Source organism: Cyprinodon variegatus, unplaced genomic scaffold (genome assembly GCF_000732505.1).
Source record: "Cyprinodon variegatus isolate N-32 unplaced genomic scaffold, C_variegatus-1.0 Scaffold507, whole genome shotgun sequence".
NCBI lineage: Eukaryota > Metazoa > Chordata > Actinopteri > Cyprinodontiformes > Cyprinodontidae > Cyprinodon > Cyprinodon variegatus.
In genome coordinates this window covers 65,740-93,128 of record NW_015150960.1, presented here as the reverse complement: position 1 = coordinate 93,128, position 27,389 = coordinate 65,740, and the positions used below count along the sequence as shown (strand labels likewise).

The following is a 27,389-nucleotide window of genomic DNA, read 5'->3' as shown; positions in this document are numbered from 1 at the left end:
TCAAGGAGGAAGAAAATTGGCAGACTTTGTTTCATATGCATGATTATAATAAAAATCATTGAATTCAAGTTATATGCACTGGAGAAACTGTGACTTCTTTTTAAATTATTCAAAATGCTTTCAATCTAGATATTAAAACTTTGAGACAATGTGTTGCATTGTCTCAAAGTTTTCAGACTTTCTTAAATTCTTCTTTATTGAGCACAACTAAAGATTTAAGTTTAAATACAGACACTTACTCTAAAACATCCTGTTATTTAAAATGTACTCTCTTGCACTGCAGACAGATTTTTCTCTGTTTAATGGGTTGAAAATCAAATTTCACATTTGACAGGTAGCTATTGGAAGTAAATACATGGGAATGCTGTTTATACACCAACATTCACTGCAACTGACAGAAAGACTGGGAATTCAGATGAAAGATGACTGCCATTTGAAAAGAAATCTGTCAGGATAGTTATATTAAAAATTGATATTTGGGAGAATTTTCATGAGTTCATTTTGAGTCATCCGATTATTGCAGTAAGGTGTTTTCTGTCCCGCAGGTGCGGAGAGTGAGCACAGTAGTGACCCGTCACAGAGAGCAGCGGGTGCTGGTGATGGTCATCATAATGGTGGTCTGCTACCTGGTCTGCTGGCTGCCATACGGGGTGGCGGCCCTGCTCGCCACCTTCGGCCCCAGGGACCTTCTGAGTCCGGAGGCAAGCATCATGCCTTCGCTGCTGGCCAAGTTTTCCACCGTTGTCAACCCTTTTATATACATATTCATGAACAAACAGGTGAGAGGGTCAATGCATCTGTCCTTTTTGTGTTTTTTTTTTCTGGAACATTTTGCTGAGAAATGTTCGTTTCATTCTTGATCAGACACAAACATTTTGTTGAAATTAATATGTTTAAATCTCAATGAATGTGAAATATTCTGCCTTTAACTTTATATTCAGCTCAATAATTATTACATTTGATTAACAGAGCATGAGCTTTTAAGTTTGTCCAATTCATAATGTAAATCTTTGGATTAAATCAGCAGATTGCCCGACCAATCTAATGTCATCATTAAAAAACAAAACAAAAAAGGAAAAGTTGTCTTGGGGCAATCCAGTTTTTAGAGGAGGTTGAAATTTGAATTGTACTGAATATTAGTTTTTCTCTGCTGCCACGTAACTTGTTAATAAGACCTTTGGAGGGACATGTTAAAGCATAGATTCCTCTTTCACATAGCAGCAAGTGATGTTATGGGTCCATCCTCAATCAATTGTTAATCAGCCACCTATGCGCTTGCATAGAATAGCATAGCATCTCTGCTGAAAGTTGCTTCCTCGACTTATAGACTGGTAATAATCTACAAATGCTGAATAAGGCACAGAATACAGACTATAGATTGTTTTTTCTTTGTTGTCATTCAGCATTTTGTAAATATTATTCGAGTTGATTACCTATTTCTTTCCTGCCAATAGCTGTTCCAGTTGCAAGCAACGTAGTTTTTGGAAGAAAAACAAAAGCAAAATGCTCCCATGTTGAATATCAGCTGTTCATTGGTGCCCTGTTCTTTGAGTAGTAATGTTGATATAAGACACGTTTTCCGCACTTACATCTCTACTTCTTCTATGTTAAAAATCCATCACAAAACTTTTGATTTATTATCTTTGCAGGCAATTTCTAATATAAATTAAATAGATATTTTGATACTCTCACTGTCCACTTACTTCATGTTCAGCATACTCTTTCTCAGCTATTTTGCATTCTCGTTTGATTTTTTCCCCACCAGCATTAAAACAGTTTTTCAGTGTGTGGGATGTCGAAACCACAACATGAATCTGTAGAATATGCATTGAGGCTGAAAATTCAAAGTCTGTTTATTGAAGTGCATAGGGGAAGTCATTGGTTTAAAACCAAAAGAGAATGCTTATTGCTAAACTATAACTGTACCAGCAGTTAAAATATTTTATCTAACATTCTAATGCCATAAACTACTTTTTTGAAAAGTAATGAATTGAAATTAATGTTGTGTAGTTCATTTATTCAGTAAAAATCAGTTTCCACTAAATCAGAAACACCTTATAAAGTAGGAAAGTGTATATTTACAGATGAAAAACTAAAGCGGTTATAAAAATTATATACTTTATTAATGGTATTAAACGTAAGAGCAATTAATGGATTACTATAATCATTTTTATTCAAATGTACCCTCAATTCAAGATTTGTATGTTTTTGAAATATACAAATATACTTCCATGTCCTATTTCACGCAGTATATTTTGCAAAATTTTGGAATGCAGTATTTACAAATATTACCTGAGAAATCACTAAATGAAAAGGGTGTCATAGGCATCTGTTCTGTGTTGGAGAGCAGATTGCATCTAATCATATGACACCCAGGCCAGTAATTAAGTTTTTGTGTGATTTACACCCGCAGGAGGGGTGAGCAGAAGGCAGATTTCTGTCTGCTGGTGCTTCGTTTACACTTCAGGCAGAACACCCATGAAGTGACACCCCGCTGCTTTCACGGTGGCAAAGCATTGATATTCAAGGACAGAGTGCAGGGAAAAAAATTATAAAAAAAATGGAAATGAATCTGGTTTCCATTGCTCTCATTTCTAATTGAAAGCAACACAGATATGAAGGTGTTTACTGCATGGAAGAGCTCACAATCAATAGATCTCCAAAGCAGTTAATAGCTGATTGATATAGATCTGAGCAAACAGACCGAATAGCATTGCTGACTCACGTCTTATTGAATTATTTCATTTAAAAGCAAAACATTAAAACCTTTTGAAAAGGAGACACATTAAGATAAGTTGAACATTTTAAGTTCTGGAAAGAAAACACTCTAACATTAGTGTTTTCTATCTGTGTTGCAAAACAGTTGTCTCTAAGACAGACATACCTATTAGTTTTAAAATGCAGTTGTCAATGTCAGTATAAAATTACATAAAATAGTCAGTTGCTCTTTGGCCTTAGCCTTCAAGTAAGAGATCTTTTAGATATGTTTTGTTGTTTCAAACTTACTTTAAGAAAAGTTTTAGATTTCCTTAATAAAGGTTTGAATGAGGATCTAAGCAGGTTTTGCACCAAAAGCCGTGGCCAGAATTAAGATTTTTTTCCCCCCAATTTTAGGAAGTTTTTATGTTTGTTTTACTGCTTTTGACCTGCAAAACTCTTGGTTGTAATGTTATTTATATTGATTTATATTGGTATGGTTTAAGGGACTGAATTAGGTTAAGTTGATGTTGTTTTTGTTGATGACTTGAGGGCTTTTTGCCAGGCTGGTTTAGGGCCCAGTCCAAGACTCAGTCCAGGATTATTTATGTATGTTTTGACAATTTTTTATTCAAATTATTTATTTATTAAATTGCAATTCTGAAGCAACTGCTGTGGTAGGAAGTGTTTTATTGATCCAGTAATTTACTTTCTCAAATATTGTTATAAATTTTACTCTTTACTTAATTACTGTATAATAAATGTCTTATACTGCTGTTTACATGTCTAAATTTCCTAAGCAATATTTTGAAAATTTACAGCACATTTTTTCAAATATTTGCCAGAATGCCTTACTGCACGTGGATATGGGTCCCCAAGCTTAGATCTAGGTTTCTCAACCACCATTGTTGGGATGAGGGTTTCCCCTCAGGGTAGGGGATAAACAATTAAATTAGGTTTAGGTATAAAGTCCATGGACCTTAGGTTTATGTTTCCTCTAAAATCTTCAGTGTTAGCTTTATTTATTTATTTTTTATTTGACAGAACCTTAATGGTAAATATACATACAGATAACCGATTAAACAAAGAAAAGTGTTCAAATATCTGTACAAACAGCAGCCAGGGATCATTCAAGTACAATGCTTGAAATTAGAGTATATATAAACACTTAAAATGGCCTTAGGATTTGAAATAAAAATAAAATGGTCCAAGTTAACCAACTTTTTGTGTGCTTTTGCCATATGCATTGTAAGAATGGTGGCACCCAGCCCCTGCAGTTGGTACCTTTTGTTTGCTGCCCTCTCCAGGTTAGAAAAGGGTTACTGCATCTGATATTTGCTATTGGTTTAGCAGAGGATGTGGTGTAGTTTACTAAAACTGATGACAGCAGCTTCATCCTGGGCAGCGGTAGTCAATAAATTCAATGATTTCACTATAATGGGAATTGCAAATCAGTCATCGTTTTGTCCATTTTAAGGGTTAAAAATCAGTTAATATATTAGAACTAGAGAATGTTTTTAACATCATCTGCCCACTCTAATATAATCATTTTCCATTAGTTTTGTGTCAGTCAGTCACATGACCTAAAGGTGTATGGAACGGGACAGATGGTCCCAGTATTCAAGGTGAGACAGGAGGTGGAAAGTTCAAAATGTTTATTAACAGAAAAACATAACCAGACAGAACAGAAGTGCGGAGCTTTGGATCTGAGGACTGCAGCGGCTGCAGGAGGGGGGCTAAGCACTACCCCATCACTGACACTCTGATTTAACAGTTCAGTCCATCCTCTCCAAGGAAGGCAGAGTCCAGCTGATGGACTGCCAAATGAGCTGCGGCGCAAATCTGCCCATCAGTGTCCCCTGACTGGCAGCAAACTCAGTGAGCAGCCAGGAATCCGATCCAGGTCAGGGATACAAATCAGACAGGAACAGTTCTGGAATCCAGGAGTCCGCAGCCCAATCAGGGGTTCCGATCCACACAGGAACAGACAGATCCAGGGTTCCAGGAATCCACAGAGCGTGAAGGCAGGTTCAGAGTTCCATGCATCGAGCAGCAGGCTCAGACAGAAACACGCAGGATGCAGACAGGCAGAATCCAGCAGGAGTCCAAAGATGGTTCAGGTGAACTGATCAGATGGGAGCAGACAGGCTCAGTGGTTGAGAGGGAGCAGAATCAGGGAATCAGAAACCACTAAGGAAACACGGAAACGCTCTCACCACTGAGTAATAAATAAACGATCTCTATTGGTCTCTACTGGATCTCTACTGGAACAGTGACTTGAACCTTGGACTAACTAAAACAAACTAAACAAAAGCAAGACATCAAACAGAAAACCAACAATGATCCGGACCCGATAGCTGGGCTGAGCCCAATATAAAGCAGAACCTGCAGGTGGACGAAATCAGGAATGATTAGGAACCGGGCAGAGTTAGGCAGGTGAGCAACATGAGCAATTAAGATCAGCTATCCGGTTAGATCATGACAAAAAATTGTTGGAGTAAAACTTTAATATTCAAGAGAAAACATAATAATAAGAAGAAATGTGTTTAAGTTGGTCAAAAAGTAGCGTGCCTCATCTATTTATTCTAAATTAATGCAAACCATGATAAATGTTTGTTTATCAAGAGTGTTAGGTTCAGAAATTGACGGTCCCCATCACAATGTATGCATGAGGAGCAACAAAGAATCTCTGATCCAGTTCAGCTTAGAGCTGCTGGCGTTCTCCATACAACCGTCCTTTCTTTCCCATCATTTCCTCCGTCTTTGGTGAAGATGGTGGAGAAAAATCCTACCCAGCCCTCAACCCTCCTGTAGGTTCTGTGGTCCTCCAGTCACACCTTTCAGTGCCAGCGTTTTTGAATTTCATAGATGGGCAGAAGTACGTTTCAATAATTGATTAAGACCTGTTCTTTAAAAATCTTGTTACAATTAGAGGTATGGTTTGTCTTCATGATACTGCAAAATGTATTCTTAATCAAAATAAGACAAATAAAGCATCAGTTCCTGTAACATAAAGCTGTACTTGCAGACACACTTCCACAGCAGTAAGTTGTGCTATTCTCTGTTCAGGGATAAAAGCTGCTTGGATACAGGTGCTGATGTAGCACAGCTACTTCCCAATGGGACACAGGTGAAAGACCATTATGTTGGGTGGCATGTGTCCTTCATAATGCATTCTGCTACAAAGAGAAGTGCAGCTCTGTCCGTTTTACTCACCAGGACATTTTGGTCATATGCTGTTATCTTATCAATCAAATCTAATATGGAGTGACTGAAACTGAGTTCTATTTTTTATTCCCTGTTTTGTCATTTGGATCACCTGAATGATATGCAAGTAAATTCAATTAGAAGAATGGTTGCTACCTGTGAAGCATTTTTTTTGTTCATTTCATGTTTGCTGTTTATTTCAGTTCAGTTAAACATGTTTTTTTTTTCTGCAGATCTTGTATCATCTGCAGCTCTACAAGAAACTTAATAGATGAAGTGATTATAGATTTTCTAGCATGACGGTTTTTGGTTGATTTTCAATCTAAGGTTTTTATAGATTTGTGTCCCGCTTGTTATCATTTCAACCATATGTGATTCCTTCTTTAGAACTATAATTAAGTAATCAAAAGCTTTTTTTGGCCTTTTAGGTACTGTATTGCTGCTGAACCAAAGTCTTTGAGAGAGGATACCCTGTAAAAAGAGGCGTTTAGATTTACACTATTATCCTCAAATGTGTTTATTCACCAATGGTTTTACCTGAGAAATCAAAGCGTCTGATGTTATAGTCCATTTTAACAGGCTTCTTAAAATAATATTTTAAACAGATACATATTTTACATTTGTACATTTTGAAAGAATCAAAAGCTGTAGAGGAATTTTATCAAATTCATTCTAGACTAAAAAAGCTTTTACCGGGCGTGCTTAGGTTGCGCACACACGACCCATGTATGGAGGCCTTAGTCCAGACTTGTGGTCCTTTTCCACATGTCTCTCATACCCCTTACCTGTCAGCCTGCTGTACAAAAAACAGCCTCTAGTGCTGTAAAAACTCAAAAACAAAAAAAACAAAGTAAGCATTTACCCTCCAACTTATGATGGAGCTGAAGCTTCAACAGAAAGAGAACTGATAATTAATCACCAAATTGTATTTCCACATTTATATATATATATATATATATATATATATATATATATATATATATATATATATATATATGGCTTATTCTTCTGCTAATTTGGCACCACTCAGTAATATTAATGTAAACTAAACAAATTTTAATTTTTAGAGTGAAATTTAAAACCTTCCATTATTATTTCAGTATTATGTCCATTGAATCGATATTCTTTCTCCAACTCTATCACTGAAAAGGTGAACAGTTTTAACCTCTCCTTTTTTCAGTTTTGAGTGCACTTTAAAAGCTGAACCAAGGTTACCTGTTAAATGAAATAATTTTAAGGTCCTAAAAGGATTTGTTCTTTTCTAAAATAGAACAGCTGAGTGAGTGTTTTTCAGGAGTAATTTCATACTTTTTTACAGAGGTACAGTAGTAATAGGATAAAGAAGCCTAAGGTGCAGAGAAAAGTGCCAGCGAAGGAATCCTGAAGGCAAAGTAAAGTCATAATGGCACGATGAAAGACAGGATGGAACTGGGACTTTGGGAGTGACGATGAAACAAGAGGGAAGATGCTGTGGTTAAAAACTAGCAGATGAACAGTGAACATTAAGATAAAGAACAGGCAGGAATCAGAAAGGTGACCGTGTGGAGATGTAGAGTTGTGTTTTATCTTCTGAAGGTAAAGCAGCTTTGATTTAGATTAGCGTGTGATGTGCCACACTTTTTGCGGATGACCTTTTCACTCCCCACCCTTCCTCCCGTTCTCCTTTTATCTGTCCCCTCCTCAGGCTGTCGCTCAGACATTCAGCCTGTCACTTTCCAGTCTATGAGACATTTAGTTTTGTTTGATGGCTGACTTGTTGTGACGGCGGGGCAAATTTTCCACCATGTTTCTAACCTGAACCTGCAGAGCTGCAGAGGAGGCTTCGCTGTGTGGCGCTTTCAGTCTTCAGTTCCTCCCAGCCCATGACTATAAACACAGTGAGTTGAGGCGAGTTGAAGACTTCAAGCGCTGTGCAGATTCACGACCCAGACCGACGAAAGCTCTAGACCTCTGACCTTGGTACCTCAGGGGGGATTTCACCAAAGTTTCTCTGTAAATCTGCAGCTCTACTTCATCTGATGTTCATATGTTTGAGAAACAACATAAAAAAACATTTATTTAATGTGAGCAGGTAGTATGTTTTTAACTATGTTTACTCTTGTGTCATAATTCGCATCACAAGATTATCTATTAAGAAACACCACACATCACAATTAAACAGTTTTGGTCTCACGGTGCGTTCTCTGCCACTAAACGAAATCACAGCACACATGAGCCAGTTCCACCCGATCATTTAGATATCAGACAAGAAATTTTGTCGAGCGCTTTAGATCAAATTGTGAGTTCACAGTAAACAGACATGGCGGACAAAGCAGACGCAATAATGTGTCTACATGCTACACTATAATTTAGAGGTGAGCTGTCTGTTTTTTTGGTCTTAAGAATCGTGAATGCGCAATATTTTCAGTTGAGCTTCTCTTGCTGATGGCAATTGAAATCAACTTTGTCGACATACATTCATGTAAATGATTTCAAATTTGTATTGATGTGCAGATGGACAGCTCACTGGGTCATATAATGAAGACAGACTAGGATGTGTTTTGGTATGTTGCTTGCTCAGTTCAAGACAATCCTCCCTGTTGGGTTTTTTTTTTGATAAGGTTACCTCCCCGATAATCAGCGCTTCCCCTCCTAGGAGGCCCTGAGGATACAATGAAAAATGGACGGTGTTATAATGAGAAATACCTGGCTGCCAAGAATTACCTCCCGTTTCACACACTGATGAAAAAATGGATTGAACTATTAAGGAAAAAAACGTATTCTTAATGTTTTCATATATCTTATTCATGATGCCCTAAAATGTAGAGATTTGGTGGCCAAATAAAGTCAAATGAATATGATTTTTACTTGTATGGGGAAAAGTTTTAGTCAATGTGCAACAGTCAGTGTCCGATGAATATATTCTCTATATTCTCTGCACAGACGATAGCCTTACCCACTTTGCAATCAACACCATTCTATATAATTTCTGACAAAACATTAAAAATATGTTTAAAGGTTCCCCTTGTCATTCATATTTCAATCTGTTTTCTCATCAATGTGCGAGAGTTTAGGGTATTGTGCACTCCCAACACAGGGGAGGAAATTCTCAGCAGGCAGGTATTTCGCTGCATTTATCTGTCCCCCAAAATTCTCAGTTTTAGGACATCAATGCATAAGAAACATGAAAACATTAAGAATATGTTTAAAAGTTCACTTTTTCATTCATCTTTCGATACATTTTCTCATCAGTGTGCGGTAGGGGAGGTATTTCTTGACATAACAGCGGAAGTCAGTGTGATTATCTTAGGCTCTGAACTTGGCTTAAGCTGACGGTTTAAAAACTAGACTTCAATTTTATGAAAAGCTATAATATATAGTAACTAAATTAAAACTTTGATTGAGCTTTGCTGTAATGTTACATGTGAAGGAATACCCATGGTCTTGCTATCAAACTAAGTGACTAAACTACATACTGTACTCTGTTTATATCACTGTGGAAAGTAATTTTGTTTTGGGTAAATTGTAGTCTATAAAATCCAGTTATAGTAAATATATATCACAGAATTCGACTTTTAAGATTCCTGACAAATTCTAAAGTATACTGTATTATTGAATTTACATTTTCTCTGTAAGCTCGGATAAAGCAAAGTATGTTAATTGATTCCTCTTATTTATATTATAGAAGCTACATGTTTTTCTTTTAAAAAGCTTGTCTTCTCTTAGACATTTTGTTTTCTTTGGCAGATCACACTCACTTTTGTCAGGGATAAATTTCCCAACTTCTTCACTTTTTGCTTTTGTTTTTTCTTGTTAGACGAGGCGTAGATGCATGAAGCACAATAGAGTTTACCTTTAGTAAATAATGTTTTTTTCTTATTCATGATTTAAAAGGCTTTATGATGTTTCTGACTAATAGCTGATCAAGGGCACAGAGTTTCACTGACATAAAGCCTAAGCTTTAGAAATCTTATAGCTTCTTGCACAATTTAGACACCTGGAATAGATGGTGACTAAACAACCATAAATTAGGTGTGCCATGCAAAACATTTACCTTATATAGCATTTTGTAAAAAATTTACTGAAAGCCTCTTAGTAGTCTATTAATGCCTGATTCTGGTAATTTAGCTTTACTAGTTAAAATGAGATTAAGCTCTGTCTGTCCTGTGTTTTTATGCTGCTGAAATATATGAGGTGTGCTGGTCACTCTGAGTGTTAAGTAGGTTTTTTATTTTTACTCCACGTCCTGCAGTGCCCGATAACACCCAATGACAGCTGCTGCTCTCTGCTCCATGGTGGGAGCCACACATGTAGACGCCATCTGTTCGTTCGTCCGACTTGTTTAGTCTTTCTCAGCCGTAAGTTGTCGTCTGATTATCACTGTCTCCTCTGAACAGATGATGCTGCTTTGAATCTGCTGCTGGAATCAGAGAAGTACTGATGGTGACTCCTTATCTGTACTGCTTTAAATGATCTACTCAGGAACAGCTGGAAAATTTTATGCCGTTTTTTTTTTTTTTTTTTTTGTGATCTCCTTGAATCATCTCCAACATCTTGAAGAATGTCATGAGTCTCCAAACTGCCTCTGCCTGATTGAGGTGGCTTGCTGCAGGAGATCAAAGTTATGATGCACAGATGTGTGCTCATCTTTGAGCATTAATTTCATTCCCAATGGTTTATAATCAAATTGTTGGACTTTTTTGATTAAATAGAAGCTGATGCATAAATGGACAATAAAAAATTGGGCAGTTAACAAAGAAAACGACAGCTATAAAGTCAAAGCTGAGAGATGTACCTGTGTAGCTTGGTCATCAGAGATTTTGAAGCAGGACTGGCTGCATGTCAAAGCATCAAGCTGACAGGCCTGTATTTGATTCATTGTAGTTTTATGCCTGGCTTCTAGTCACTCAATTGGCTGCAATGTAAAGGCTTTTACCAAGCAGAACACTTCACACAGACTCAGTGTGGTTCTGTGTGTTTTTCTAACTGGGAGACCCCCACACCCCCTCCAAATTGCATGTATAGGCTAAATGCTTTGAGACTAGGGGAACAATTTACATCATATTCAGCCTTAAAATGCAAGGGAGAGAGGGAGGAAAAGTGCAAGCAGAGCGTTTGTGATGTTATTTACAGTAGTTGCAATGCAGGAAATGGAAGACAGATTCAGAGTTCAGACCCTGTGTGATCGGTTCCCAATGGTCAGTAAAAAATGCTAATTTTTCACTCGGTGTGCCAAAATGACTTCTGACTGCATCTGCAAAGGTTTCCTCACAGTTTGAACCCAGGTTGAAAATGATTGCACAAAATCTCACCATGCTGCTCTCTGTACAAAAATATTTGAATTGTAAGTTTATTAGCAAACGACTTTGAAAAAAAAAATGCTTTCCCTTTGCATCAAAGATGAAACTCATGGTGGAGGTGTGGCAACAGTTCGTAGTGTAAAAAAAAAAAGTATGTTACTTCATTACCCACACCCAGGTCTGATTAGCTTTAGGACTGTGAAACTCGGACATCATCCAAACAGCATACTTAAAAATTAAGAAGTGGAGAAATTCGAGATCTATATTTAAGGTTTATGACACCAGTGAATTACTGTAAGAACCAAATATGAAAAATACCTGCAGAGAACCTTCCTATGAGTGCCTCCAAACATTACTTCATAACTCAATCGAGGCCATGAGGTCACAAAAGACATCCAGAAAAAAAATATCTAAATCACATCACAGCTTTATTTCCCCTTAATATCGAAAATCATTATTTAAAATTTGAATTTTAGATTAACGTAAATTGGCTTTATTTCTTACTAAAATTGGTTCCACATATTTAAACCTTTAAATGTGACAAAGAAGCAACAAACAATATGTTTTTTTAAAGGGGGTTGAAACTTTTTTTTACAGCACTGTAATATTTTAAATAATACTACAGATTGTAAGAAAAGTTTTCATCATAACTGTGGAGAATCATCATGATTTGGGCTTTATCTTAGATTTATCTAACCTCCGAAATGCTGATCTTACAGACAGCATAAGTACAGCCTTGTGTTTGTGTTGTATGCCACCTTTAGTTCAGTGAAATAGTAGAGTAAAATTACTCCTCTTAACAAACCTTCCTTTAAAGCCTCATCTGATTTGTTTTAGCCTACAGGTTTACAGACCAGTAGGTTTTGAGTTGCAGGTTATCGTTTGGTCTCTCGTCGGCCTCAAGATCCCAATCTGTGCATCCCTCATCCATCTAATCCCTGTTGACGTCAATCTGTCCTCCTCTTACCTCTCTCGTCTTATTTTCTCTTTCGGTTCATACACAAGACTTTTTTGTTTCCTGAGAGGTTCTATTTTCACATAAATTTCTTCCCACTCTGCAGTAGAATAATATTAAGGGACACTAAACGACTTAATACTGACAGCAAACTGTGAAAGCACTATCATTTCACGATGCCCTTGGGGTAACAGAAATTAATTGGCTAATATTTGATGCACTGTCTGCCTTAAGTATCTCGGTTAAGAACCATAGCAAACTGGTCTCATTTACTCCCATAAATAAGTGAATTCTTTTTTTAGTGCTGAAGGATCAGAGCAGACTGGGTGAAAGTGAGTATTATTTTATTTCTCGCAGCATGTCACTTTAAGTTGCAGGACCGTGGGGAAATGTAGTAGACTTTCAGTATACGTGTGGAACTGATGAGTATACTAAGTACACTACGTTTATCCAGGGTACACCTGCTGGACGACACACATGGCAGAAAGTCAACAGGGAAATAATTAAATTGGATACAAATGTAAATATTTTTATTGATGGTTTAAAAGGTCTAAGATTGTTGTGTAAACTGTTAAACTGGTTCTGATCTTACTTGGCAAACCTGAGCTATTTTGCATCATTTGGTAATTATAAATCTGAAGTTATTTACGGAGTTCCTCAAGGCTCTATTATTGGGACAATTTAATTGAACACCTACATGATCCAGATCACGGAGCAATGGCTGATCCATTAAAAATACATGACAACAAAATAGTTGGAGCTCATTGTTGTTTTTCTTATAATTATTTTTATTATTATTATTACCTGGGGTGCTAAATTTTTCAGGTGTGGCAGAAGCACCAGGGCATAGGTTTTTTTAGGTTAGAAGAGGCTGCAGGGATTCATGACTGTAAGTTTACCAACAATGGTAAATTGAAACACATCTCCTGATATGCAAATTGATTATTTCTTTTTGGCCTGTGAAAGTACAATTCCTGGTGGTTTTGCAGAAGGCCAAAACAGCAAAAATATAACATTACACTTTTGTGTCACTTGATTGACTGCAGTAACAAGGTGCCACCAGCTAAATTACCTCCAGCTTACTGCATGAAATACTGAAAATTATATTATTACACCCCAGATTTATAGTGTGGTGTGTAGAACATTTCTTTTTTGGTTACATTGTTGATTTCTTCTGATGCTCTTATCTTTGCATGTTATATTGCTTAATTTAAAACAATCTATTAATTCATTCATGAGTGTCTCAGTCAGAGACTACGGGATACATTTAGAGGACCACTCTTCCTAGTCCTCTCCTGACTATCTGCAGTTGACTAGTTATAAGCAGGTCACCACAGACTACTTCAGGTCTGCTTTAAATGATTATGCTTTGAATGCATTTATAATCCTTGTAAAAGAAATAAAAGGGGAAAAAAGGAAGAAAATGTCTTTATAGCAGTTATTTTTTTCAATTAGCATATAGTCTTGTTGAACTTAAGAGTGCAAAATAAAATCATTTAAAAAATGCTTGTGGAAACGGAATATTGAGGCCTGGCTGTGTCTGGAGTTCCGTTTCCACTCATTTATATCCGAAATGTCTCATGTTAATGTCACGGCTCAGAACAGGGGACCCAGTATTCAAGGCAAGACAGACAGTGGGATTACTCAAAAAGCATTTATAACAGCTGCTTGGGTGTCTAAGGCAGGAACCTCTGCAGAAAGGAAACAAAGGTTAGTGACCACGTAAATCTGGCGGAGGATTATTATGAACGCGTGAGTCACTAACCTGGTTTAAATACTTCAGTCCATGCCCAGAGAACAATGTTGATTCCAGCCAGTCAGCTGAGAAGATGCAGTGTGTGCCGCACAGAGATTTCCAGATGCTGAAGCCTGGAAGACTACAGAACTGGCAGGAGATCAGATCCAAGCAGATGAAGGAAGGCAGGATAATCAAAAGGACAAAGTCAAACCCGATGTCACGGATGTGCTCAGGATTCAGAACCCGATCAGAGGTCCGAAGCGTTTCCGAAGGGACATCCAGGTCGGTGACAGGAATCAGTTCCAGGTTAGGTTAACAGGCAGAAACCAGCCGCAGACGAAGACAAGTCAGGCAAACAGAGCAGAACAGGAACAGGCAGGCTCAGAGGCCCGAAGGCAGAACTGGTCAGGATAAGGGAATAGGAACACACTCAGGTAAGCTAGAGAACTTTCACCAAGGGGAGTGTTGGCCTTGTGGTTAAAGTAGTGCGCTTGTGCTCTGAGATGGTTGAAAGTACCCGGTTCGATCACCGCAGCCTCCACTCTGGGTTCATGAGCAAAACCCTTAACCCAACAGTGCTATCTGGGCACCACACAAAGGGATGGGTTAAATGCAGGGAGTGAATTTCATTGCTCTCTACTTGTGACAGAGTAATGACAATAAAAGCTTTGGGAAATAAAGAATAATCTGGAGGTAGAGGCAAGAGCAGGTGAAAAATTAACCCAGTCATCAGCACCAAGATCATGACAGTTGAGGATCAGTAGATTTATGATGAGATCCTCTTTAGACGTATTGCTTATTAAAATTAGACTTGGCCAATTTATTTATTTTTTAATAAACACATTCATCTCCGTTATATTAAGGGTAATTAATTTGAATACACTCAAACACCATCTAAATCTCAGTTTAATGGTTCCACATGGGCATGTTAGATCAAAATGAGTTTATACTGAATTTATTTGAGAATATTTCAAATCTTCAGTGCTGCAGTTTACATATAGAGTTCCAATTTCCATTGGTTCAAGCAACATAAAACTGCAATTATTTTTTTTTTCTTAATGAAAACCTGGTTATTTAATCACCACTTTAGAATTTATTTAGTAGAGTATAGAAAAACAGAATAAAAAATAATATTTTCTAAGATTGTTAAAATTAAATTTGTAAATATGTACCTACCAAGTCTGATTATATAAGAGTATAATATGTTAATCTTTAGTCAGCAGGAGATCTAAACAAAAAAATGTAATTAACAATGAAAAAATCAAGCAATTTAGTTTCATTAAAACATTAAATGAATTGCTTTTCCAAAGCTGCATCAGTCATTTATAATCAGCTGGCGTACCCCCTGCCTCTGCACCTGCAGCTGTTAAACACTGAGGGTTTTGTGAGACTTTGGGCTCTGGCAATGCGATAAGAAAGCCCCCAGGGTTTATTGGGGTTAGGCCAGTTTGAAGCATGGTGGGTGCCTGGCTAGTGCACCATAGGTTTTGGGAATGTGTTGGTCTGGCAGTGGGCCATAGGAACCATGTTAGGCTCTGATAGGGTGGCCTTCCTCCTGGGCTACCAGGTGCTACCTCACCAAGTAGAATTAAACCTTGCCCTCTCCTTCTCTGCTAGCATTCTCCTCAGTGCTATGTATTCCAGCTACTGGGGGATTATATGAGCACTGGCTTACCGAGGTAACCAGACATCCGGACTTAGTCTGCACTATGGTACTGGCTGAGAGAGTCTGTTGCTCTACCCAGGGGGCATAGAGTTATTTTGTGGGGGGTTTTGGTGGCAAATGTTAAATGCCAAGCTGCTCTTTAGCACTTAGTGTTGTAGGGCTTTATACACCTCGCAAACCCACACACATAATATATAGTCCAATGTATCAAAATATAGTTTTTTGTTCATTTAAGTGGCTTGTTTACTTTGATGCCGATCAGTCGTGTTTTAATAAATGCAAGCTAGTAATCTGAATGTCATCTTGCAATATTCTTTTTAGAGATACATTTTCCTGACTTGTTTGAGAGAATAGTGTTTCCTCATTGTTTGTCTTAAAATCCAGGACAGGACACACAGGGGAACTAAAATACCCAACTTATTGCGTTATCAACCAATAGTAAGTCTTGAATAAGATCTAAATGATTTTACCTCAAATATTAAAGACTTTTTATTATTATAATTTAAAGCAATTCCTTCATATTCTCTCTCATGAATTCCTTTAACCTAGAAACAGTTTAAAATCCACAGGAACATTGATTGAAACCTCTCACCTTTCCACCTGCTGCTGTTTGTGTTTTTGTGCAGTTTCACAGATGTTTTCGGGCCTTCTTCTCTTGCTCCGCTCCAGAGCGAGGCTCCACCTTAAAGACTTTTTCTCGGCCGACAAAGACATTCCGCACTGTCCGCCAGGAGAGGGATTTCCAGGTGAGCGCCCCCGCCCCTTCGACAGCTGCGCCAACACCCAACTCTGTGCACGAGGCCTCGCAGGGAGCCAATCACGTGGCGCCGTCATCAGTGAACAGTGGCTGCGTTGCTGCAGACGGTCCTGCTGCAGAGACCGCTGCAGAGCCTGAACCTAAACTGATTCTGGTGGCTCACTACAGGGAATAAAGAGAAAAGCAACATGAGGCGAACACTGGCAGAGAAGATACAGAATAAAGGGAGCAGGTCTCCAAAATATGACAAAACATCTTCATTAGAAAAATTGACTGAAATGCAAAACAGGCTGAGGCCGTTTAATCCCAGAGAAACACCCTGCATTCTGAAAACAAGAGCTCTCTAAAGCTTTGTGTACAAAGCAGGCTGAAGATATGAAGATCAGGGCTACACGCAGTGCTTTGTGTTTACATTACACACCTTTCCCATCAGGATTTACCAGCTGAATCCCATTCAAAAGAGCACAACCATGACATTACATACCCCTGCCCGACGTTTAGGATAAAGGAGACCGGAGGGATTCACATTTATCTGTTTGGGTTCTAGTTTAGACAGATGTTTATTTTTGTTCACTTTGTGGGAAAAGATTAGGAATCCAAACACAATGGAGTTTAACAGCTGGTTGGAGAATGTCAAAAAAGTTTATGTGCATTTGATTAACAGAGGATAACTTGCTTTTAGTGTCTTTAAATATGTGATCTCTTGTATTTTTTTTTACTGAATATTGTGCCTAGATTAAGCTTGCAAAAGTGTCCATGTTGCATTAGTGTTTTACATTTGCGATTTTGCCACAAACCTCTATATCATTTTGGGGGATTTCATATTTTAGACCAACACGATGTTGTGTATAATTTATATATTTTTTTTCTTTTAAAGAAATATTACCTCTTAAAGATGGGATGTGCACTTCTGTTGAGTGTCCTTCACTTTCAGATCTTAAGGTAGCATCCAGTGTAATTCAGTTTCAGTAAAAAACATATGTGGTGAAGTTTAAAGCAGATATTGGTTATTAAACAGTTTCCCTGTTTAAACAGTTTCCTGGTTTGATCAATCATCCAGAAACAGAAATGGTTTAACACAAGCACAGACTTATCAAAACATGGGCATCCACATCAACCTACAATACTAAATAGAGAAGCGGTAAAGAGGGCCATAGTAACTGTGGAGGTGTTGCAGAAATAAGCAGCTCTTGTGTTAGAATCTGCAATGAACGCAGGAGAGTAATGCACTTTATGAAAGGAATTTATGAAGGAAAGGTTATTTTAAAGGAAATTTTGCTTAAAAGGGACACAGCATAATGTAGAAGGTGCTGAGGTCGAAAAGCAATTTATGTTTTATCGCTTACACTGCACAGGTCCCCTGAATGCGTCATTTCCAACACAATGTTGTGATCGAGATATCAAGTTGTGGGGATCCTTATTTTCAGAGAGGGAGGCTTATCAGTTTTTTGTGGCCAGAAGGATGAAGCTAAAATACAGAAATTCCCAAAAGAAAACCTGTAAAATACCTGACAATGGAGGAGAGTCCTTAAAAAAGACTTTGAAACTGATTCTCACACAATCTTTTCAATAACGCTCGATAGGTTTAAGCTATCTTTTAAAGGGGAACGCTGTTTTTTTTTCATTGGGCCCTTGATTGTACGTTATTACATCATGTTTTTCTCACCCATATAAGTTTAGTGTCATTTGGAGCCGTTCTGAAGATATTCTGTCAGGTTATATCCAAGTAACGTCTTCCTATGGGCAAACGACTTGAAGGCACAAACTAAACTGTTAATAATTTATTCTTTATGGTACGCCAGCATTTATATCATGTAGGGAATCACTGTCCCCCAGACGTCCACGGTTATATTTTTTATGTTTCTATTTTTTTAAAACAAAGCGGCGTGTGTATGACGTCATCCACGCGTGCCGGCTACCATTCATTCATCCTGTCTGCTGAACTGCTGCTAGTCTTACTCACATGCCTGGAAGATGTCTAGTGCTACTACCACAGATGATCTCTCTCTCGAAATGGAATTGAACGATTCAGATTAGCTAGCCGAATGAATAGAAAGGGCAGAGCGTAGCTGCCTGGTGTAATTAATGTACATTCATTAAATAAAGTTTAAAAAAAAACAAAAAAACTTTATTTTAAAAAACTTTTTTTATGAATGCTGGTATACCATAAAGAACAAATTATGAACAGTTTAGTTTGTGCCTTCAACTCGTTGCCCATACGAAGACGTTACTTGATATAACCTAACCGTATATCTTCGGCTCCAAATGACACAAAACTTATACAGGTGAGTAAAATCAAGGGCCAAATGTAAAAAAAACGAAATTTCCCTTTAAAGAAAAGTGGGTTCAAATCAAGTATCTTCATGTAGAGAGACCCAAAATGACATACAGTTAAGGTTACAACACCAGGTGCTTTTGCAAAACACCAACTAAGAATGTAAGAACGCATACAGCACAAAAGAAGTATTGAACACGCCACCATTTTTCTCAGTAAATATATTTCTACAGGTGCTACCAACGTGTCTTTTTTTTTTGGGGGGGTTTTGTTGTTTTTTTTACCAGATATCTATAACAATCCATACACTCCAGACATACAAAGATATCCAACCACAGGTAACCAGAAATTAAGTTATGTCTAACAATGTGAAATGGCACAGAGAAAGAGAAATAGCATTGAACATACTTGCTGAAATGTATTTAATACTTTGTACAAGAGTTTTTGTTGGCAATGAAAACTTAAAGATGCTCAACTTAAAGATTTTGACCCATTCTTCTAATCTTGAAGGTTTTGCAGGCCTCTTCTATGAACTCTGATCTTTAGTTCTTTTCCATAGATTTTCTACTGGATTGAAGTCAGGGCTTAGCAGGGTCATCCTAGCAGCTTTATTTTCTTTTTTCTGAAACCAATTGAGTTTCCTTGGTGGTGTGCTTGGGGTGATTGTCTTGCAAAAATGTCCACCCACTGTTCATCTTAAAAATACTGATGTATGGCAGCAGATTTTTATGAAGAATGTCTGTTTACATTTTTCCATTCATCCCTCCTTCAAGTATTGGAAGTTTCCCAGTACCATCCATCCATTTTCAGTCATGCTTATCCCTTCTGGGGTCGCAAGTGGTGCTGGTGCCTATCTCCATCTGTCAATGGGCGAGAGGTGGGGTACACCCTGCAGGTCGCCAGTCTATCACATGGCAACACAGAGACAAACAGAACAAACAACAATTCAAGCACACACACACACACACACACACAGAGAGAATTTTAGAGAGGCCAATGAACCAAACAGTCATGTTTTTGGATTGTGGGAGGAAGTCAGAGTACCTGGAGAGAATCCACACATGCACAGAGAGAACATGCAAACACCATGCAGAAAGACCCCGGGCCGAGAATCGAACCAGGAACCTTCTTGCTGCAAGGCAGCAGCACTACCCACTGTGCAGACCAGGTTTGCCACTACTGTATGCTGAAAAACAGTCCCATGCTCTGATGTTCCCACCTCCTAACTTCACTGTTACTATGGTGTTCTTGGGGTGATGTGTAGTGCCATCTGACCTCCAAACATGATGTGTATTATGGCATCCAAATAGTTCAATTTTGGACTCCTGACCAGAATATATTGTAAAATAATTTCACAGGCTTGTCTAAACGTAAAATTAAATTACCTTCAATATGCTTTTTCTTCAGTAATGAAGTCTTGCGTGGTGAGCAGGCATACAGGCCATGGCAGCTGAGTGCATTACTGATTATCTTTGAAGCAATTGTACCTGCTAATTCCAGGTATTTTTGAAGCTCTCCACAAGGGGTCTTTGGCCCTTGGAAAACTCTTATGATAATTATTTTTCTCTCCTCTTTCAGAAATTTGAAAGGAGCACCTGGTCCTGGTCTGATTATAGTGAAATTTTGTTTGTTCTACTGCCAGATTATGGCCCCAGCTATGCTCACTGGAACACTCAGAGGAGAAGAAATCCTTCTGTAACCGATGCAATCATTTTAATTTGCAACATTAGGGTTGTGAAGGTCTTGAGAACACTCTTTACTTTTACCCATCACGAGATGTTTCTTTTGTGATACCAGAGACAACTTTTTATAGGCCATCATTTGTGACTGAACCAGCTGAAATTAATTTGCACTGACAAGGGGCAGGATTGCTTTCTATTTACTGAGAGATTTCGGCTGGTGCACCTTTTGCACCTCCCTTTCTTTACATGTGCAATACTTTTTCTCTGTGCCATTCCACATTATTACACACTACTTAATTTCGGGACATATAAGTTTTGATTTCTTTGCATGTGTGAATTATTTGGATTGTCGCTGAAATCTGGTAAAATGGTCATGTCAATAGCACCTCTAGAAATATATTTACTGAGAAAAATGGTGGCGTGTTCAACGCTTATTCATTTTTTTTAAAAGCAGAACATTGTAAAATAAAAAACTTCAGTAGCTTTCTGACTGTTCCACTAATTGAACATGTATTTTTTATTACTAAAAAAAACTTTCAATTAATTTGCACAGTGTGTTGTTCTGGGCAGGAGAGCAGCCAAATTACTGCAATAAATTACTGAAAAAGGATTCAGCTTATCCACCGAGTGTGTTTAGCCTATTTTATTGATTTATTATGTCATAAACCTGATGCAGGATCATTCTTTCACAGTTCCCAATTGCTTTATGTTATTTTATGTTTTTGACACTTAATGGTTCTGGCGCTGAAAGGGCACTGCCTCTAGATTCTCCCTAACTTGTTCTATGAAAGCAGGGTCTTGCTTCTCATGTTGAATTTCTATAGAGGGACACAGTTAGGCAAACAGAAAGATTTTTTAATCGTCCTTGCAAACACTTGGCTTTTTATCTAGCCAAAATTTTATTTGTATTGAAAACTTATTTTATGATGTCAGCTGGTTTCGGATTCGTTTCTATAAGCAGAGCTGCCAACAAGAGTTACATACACCATTCCAAGCTAAATTTATATACATTTGGGAGTGTTGAGCATTACAACTCCAATTCACATCTATAAATACAGTAACAAACAATGATTCTGGACCCAGATATATGAGGTGCATAGACCTACATTCAGACCATTTCCAAATGATGAACCTCTGTTAATCCAATCCTAATATAACTACAGAAGCCCAGCATTACTAATTAAGATATTTTTACAAAACAGATTTTTTTATATATAGTTGATGAATAAGTGAACACTCTTTGTAAGGATCCTTTGTAATATCCAGTGACCTCTGATCAGTATTTATAAAAAACAGATCTAAACAAATGACATAAATTGATTGGACTTTTTGGTCCCAGCAAAACTATGCCTGATCTGTTTTTGAAACATATTTCTATTAACAGCTTACCTTTATTTATAAGCACTTCTTTAAATAACACTGTTCTGAAGGACCCCTTATATTGCCAACCACCCAGCCTTTCAGCTCCTTATGAAAAGAGCCAAAATCTTGCCTGAAACAATGTTTTAGAAAGCAGAGGATGAGTGTAACAACCTCCCTGTATCTAAGAATAAAGAATCAAGCTACATTTATAAATCAAGCAGATAACTGTTCATTTGGATATAGTTCTATGTTGTTTATGAGCCAACTGTTACTTTTTGTTGACATAAAAACAAGCAATGGAGATTCAAAAAAAATTTAGAATTTAGCGCAAATCTGAATGAAAGAGCACATCTTTCTTACTCCATTTTAATTTAAACATTATTTCATACAAAATGCTGCCTTTGTGAAAAACCATTATTATGTGCTGATCAGTATTTATAGACATTAGATGATGTGAGCATCTCCTTTCCAGCATGATTTATAAACACCAACAGGTGATGTAAAAACTGTTATTTACATTATACTTTAGTTAATTAAATTCAACACAGTTATGGTAAACACAGCTTCATAGGTTGTCTCCCATTTATCGTGTCAAGGATGATTTTGATGAGCAATAATTTTAGAGCTTATCTGACATTTGAGCCCTTATTATACTATGGATAATTTTCATATCTGGATGTGTTTCTCCATTCTGTTTTATGGAATCTAAATAACTTTTATTGCTTATAAGTTCTTTTTACTCTGTGCTGGTCTCTGACTGGTATTTATAAATTGGACTGAAAACAGGCCTATACAGGAGTTTAAATAAAAGGAGAATGTATTTTAAATCCTGACATTGTTTATAAATAAGTCAGAGGCTGCTTTTATAAGTCTTGTAATAGTGACATAACCACAGCTTTGCGTTGTGTACTGACCTAGATTTACTATGTAGCGGACCCTTCTTAAACTATCAGAGAAAAAAATCAGTAAAACAGAACAAAACAAATACAAAAAAACACTTTTGAGATTTTTCTTTTATGTGTCCAAAGTATTTAACACTCTTTTATAAAACAAACAGTGGGGAAATGTGTGACAATAAACTCAGGTTAATCAAATTCGAATCCACATTTGTTGCGCCGGCAAGAATATTTTTTTATGCTAATAATTTTTTCATATATGTGTGAATTTCTGTGGCGATAAATTCAACATTTATATGAGCAAAATGCTGTTGATTTTAATTTTTCAAACTTAGATTTATTTTACATTATTTACTCTTTTTTTTTCAGTTCTACTCACATTTATCATCAACCACTGAAAGTTGAAAACACTGAAAAAGCTGTGTTTGTCTGGTTTATATGACAGAAAATCATTGTAGTAGTAGGCCTATGTGAGTCCAGATTGATACACAACAAAAAAAATATCTGTAAATGAATCCTGAATGTTTTTCATCCAATATATTTTCACATTACACAAACAGGTAGAAAAATGTCAGCAAATGTAAGTTTTTTTGTTTCTAATGCCACAGTGGAGAGCTGTTTCTGTTGTTTGTGTATTTATTCACTCCTTGTAATATACACCAGTTAAAGATGTACTCAGACTCACCTGGCCTGCACAGCTAAGCTTTACCATCTCTGCTTACTGGAGTCAGTGTAACGTTAACAAGCTCTTACTGTGCATCAGTCTTAAAGGAGCACAGCAGTTAAAGCCACACAGTTTTGCAGTCATATAAAGTTTAGGCTCATTGCTTTGACATTTTGAGATATTACTTACATCGTTCTTGCAATGGAAGGTTAGAACACAGAATAAAACAAGCACTTGGATTAGCATGGATGCTTATACAAAAAATTCATTTGTGCAGTGCTGCTCTTTGTCTTTGTACTTTTTGGAAGTATCTCTGACGTGCTGACCAGGCATTCATAAAACTTAACCGAGCAAAACAAACCCTGTCAGCTGTTTTTCTTGGAACCAAGTGTTTTTGTCTCAAGGCCATTTACTGTTGTCGGGTAAAACAATGAGGTCCAAGTACAACAATTTGGCCGAGTTAAAGAAATTCTGGGAAACAAAGTTGGCCAAAGTTGCTCCACAAGGATTTAAAAGATTTATAGCCAGAAATGACAAATTTCAAAAGACAGTTTGAACAATCAAAGGTGCCACATCCGGTTATTAGGCTTAGGGAGCCGTTGCTTTTCATCTAGGCTAAACTGGTTTGTATAGTTTGTTTTTTCAACATGTGTTTATATTTACACAGAGTTTGTTTTATGGTTATATGTTTAAGTATGTGAACATTTTAAATCTGACAGGAAAAGAGAGCTTATTTGTCACATGAAAAGTTTAGTAAATCTAAATACTTTTAATACCTTTATGCACTAGTTTAAAATTGTGATTACTCATTATTTACAACTAAAGTTTTAGCCATCCACTAGACATGAGCTTTTTTTTTCAAATCATTTGTTTTCGTTTTGAATTCAGATGTTTGGAAGTACAGTAGCCTATTTTTGCCGCATGTAGCGTCTGAAATGGAAATGCTTTTGCTGCAAGCTGTGAGGATGTTTATGTGACCAAGTTAGCACGAGACATGGAAATAAACAAGAGTGCACTTTATGATTCTGAAAGACTATCAAAGAAAAATTATGTCAAACCTCCTCCTTTTATCTCATCACTCTCATTTCCACATATCAAAGTCCATGTGAACAGCTCTTATTTTGTTCTAGGGTAATGTGCTGCATCAATAGTTTTTTTTTTCCTAAAACATTTAGGAGACAGACTACCAACCTCATCAATCTATAATTTTTTCTTTCTTTGTTTTGTTTTACATACATTCATAGCTTATTTTAATTTATGTGTGGGAGGAGTATCCCTTATTTTTGTAATTATTTGGTTTAGGAGAGGAGAGAAAGTATTTCTTGATGTCCCCATTTCCATGCCTGTTATTTAGGGAATTAATTAAAAATATTAACCAATTTGCTCCGCAATTTTATGCCATTTAGACCTATTTTTTCAATATTTACAATTTTCTACATATAACCACTGAGCCATCAGACCTGGAAGCTATTAAAAAGATATTTATACAATGTTATATGGGACACCTTTTACATTGTATGTTGAGCCATTGCTCTTAAACTGTGGCATAAGTAGCAAAGTGGGGATTTGGGCTGCCTTTAGTGCTGGTCTGAAGAAATGTTTGCAGTTATTTAGAAGGAAACTGTACTGCAGAGCCAATTTATCACCATCAGCAAAAGAGCTGAGTTTTCCAAGCAATATAAGCTCAAAAGCATTAAACACATAAGACATTAAAAAAGAGAGTGAAAGTACAGTGTGCAAAAAAAGTGATATCTTCACATAATTTTTTTCTTCTATTTTGTTTTATTATACAATTAAATGTTCCAAATGTTTAAACGCATTTTAATTTAATACAAAGATAAGGTGAGGAAAGGAAAGGCGAAAGAAAAAGCATTCTACCCCAAAACCTAAGGCTTAAACAGACCCTGGCAGACACATAACTGAGGATTTATAAGGACTCAGAGTCAAGAGTGAAAATAGGACATAAATTTGTCCCACTTTCACCAGTCTATTAAGATCGTTTAGTTTTGAGGAGTATTTTTTGCATGAATTGCAATTTAATAATGATGGGTTAAAGTACGGTATGTGCTATCCCTGTAGACAGCTTGGCAAAGCTGCACAGCAATCAGTATTTCCCACAAAAAACAATCCTGTTGAAAATACCAACAGAGAGGACCGGCTTTGAAAACATCAAGAATATTCTCCAATCACTTTTAGTTTACAGAAAATAAGAAATTCTACATTCCTCATTTTGTACACCAGTGTTAGAGTATTCAGTATTCAATATCGACGTTCACAAGCTATATTACCTTACCTAGGGTTAGTAAGCACAGCTAATGTAGGTTGTATCTGCAAATTATGAGGGAATCGTTGATGTATGTTATAAAAGCTCTGCCAGTACCTAGGACTTACTTGCTCTCTTAAAGACTTCCTTCTATAAGGCCATAATCCACCAGGCCATAAAGCTGATTGGGTTATTAAGAGATCAAAGACAAATAGTCTGAACCGCATGACATGTTTTCTCTCTACCTGATACCGGCCATTACCACAGCAGTAACTTTAAGGATGCATATTTCATTTGCAAATTGGTCAAAAGTATATTTTGTATCGGTCTGTCTGAAAGCTTATTTCAAATAAAGCACTTGACCTCTTTTTGGCCAACCAGATTGAGTTACACTGAACTTAGTGTAATTCAGTCTGGTTCCGATTCCAGCCAGATTTGGCTGGACCAATCACAGAACCGCGAGGCAGGACTCAACGACGTGTGACTCTCAGCATCAGAAATACCCATAATGCAGCAGCAATGAAAATTAAGAACGTACACACCTTATATCCTCAGATATTTAGAACCGACATGTTTCACAGACTACAAAATTACAAAAATATAGCGCAACTCTGGGAGTTTTTGTGCAAGATCCGTAGTTAACCTGATGAGGCTGACCCTGTTAGTCCTGCCTGTGTATACATCGCATCAGTCTAGCTGGCCAGGATTGTGCACTTCTACATTATGCGATTTGGAAATATAAACTGGAAGATTTTCAAGCATTAATGGCACCAGCCAATCTTAGGAAAACCTACCAGGTCATCCTAGGACTTTTGACTAGTGTAAGACATATGGATGGGAATCGCAAACCGGTTTCTGTTCAGAACCGGTTCTGTGTTTTCCAATTCCATGGCACCGTTTGGCAGCTCGCTTAACGATTCCCTTAACGATTCCAGGCAGCACCAGAGTTACGCACATGGCATTCAGTAAGTAAGTATGACGTGACCAGGCGTAAGTCTAGAACAGCAAAACAAAAGTGCTCAAAGCGATCGAAAGATTTCCTTAATTTCAAGGAAGAGAAAGATGGCAAGAAGGCGCTTTGCAATCATTACAAAGTGGCAATGCAGAAACACCTGCACACACAAAATAGCATACATTTTAAAGAATGCCGTGTTTCTGATGCTTCCGGACAGAAGCTAAAGTTAAGACCAACACGGATGCAACTCTGGTGGTAAGTAGCTAGTTTTATATCACTAGCTGTGCTTAATGTGGTTCCTAGTAAATCATTTGCCGTTTGAAATAAACCCATTTCCTACCTCTCTTTTGGGTTTTTAAACATGTTACGAAGTTGCTCCGCAGTTCAGGGAGTGAGAGAAAGGTGACCCATGTTTATTTAAATCAGGGGGAGATGAGTTTATTTCCCGAAATTGAACAGTAATGCTTTTTCATTAAAAGGATGCCTTCTCCTTTAGATTTAGATGACTGTGACAAGATGGATAGCCTGGCTGGCTCAGAGGTTGGCAGCTCCTTTTCACTGCCTTCTGTTTTCACTGAGGCAGACAGAAATAGAATGTCAATAAGGAATCGAATCGTTTCACAGAATCGATAAGGAATTGAATCGTTTAACAGAATCGATAAGGGAATCGATAAGGAATTGAATCGTTTCACAGAATCGATAAGGGAATCGATAAGGAATCGAATCGTTTCACAGAATCGATAAGGGAATCTATAAGGAATCGAATCGTTTCACAGAATCGATAAGGGAATCGATAAGGAATCGAATCGTTTCACAGAATCGATAAGGGAATCGATAAGGAATTGAATCGTTTCACAGAATCGATAAGGAATCGATAAGGAATCGAATCGTTTCACAGGATCGATAAGGGAATCGATAAGGAATCGAATCGTTTCACAGGATCGATAAGGGAATCGATAAGGAATCGAATCGTTTCACAGGATCGATAAGGGA

The 27,389-nt window shown here is 37.3% G+C and overlaps 1 protein-coding gene across 1 annotated transcript in view; it reads left to right on the top strand.

Annotated features, from left to right (window-relative positions):
- LOC107094803 (vertebrate ancient opsin-like) overlaps window positions 1-17,762 on the top strand; it is a 66,052-nt gene extending 48,290 nt beyond the window's left edge. Inside the window, exons 3-4 of the mRNA XM_015390647.1 lie at window positions 546-779; window positions 16,169-17,762. Coding sequence (XP_015246133.1) covers window positions 546-779; window positions 16,169-16,474 — 540 coding nt within the window. The 3' untranslated portion in view covers window positions 16,475-17,762. The remainder of the gene's footprint in view (window positions 1-545; window positions 780-16,168) is intronic.
- The last annotated feature ends 9,627 nt before the right edge of the window (window positions 17,763-27,389 follow it).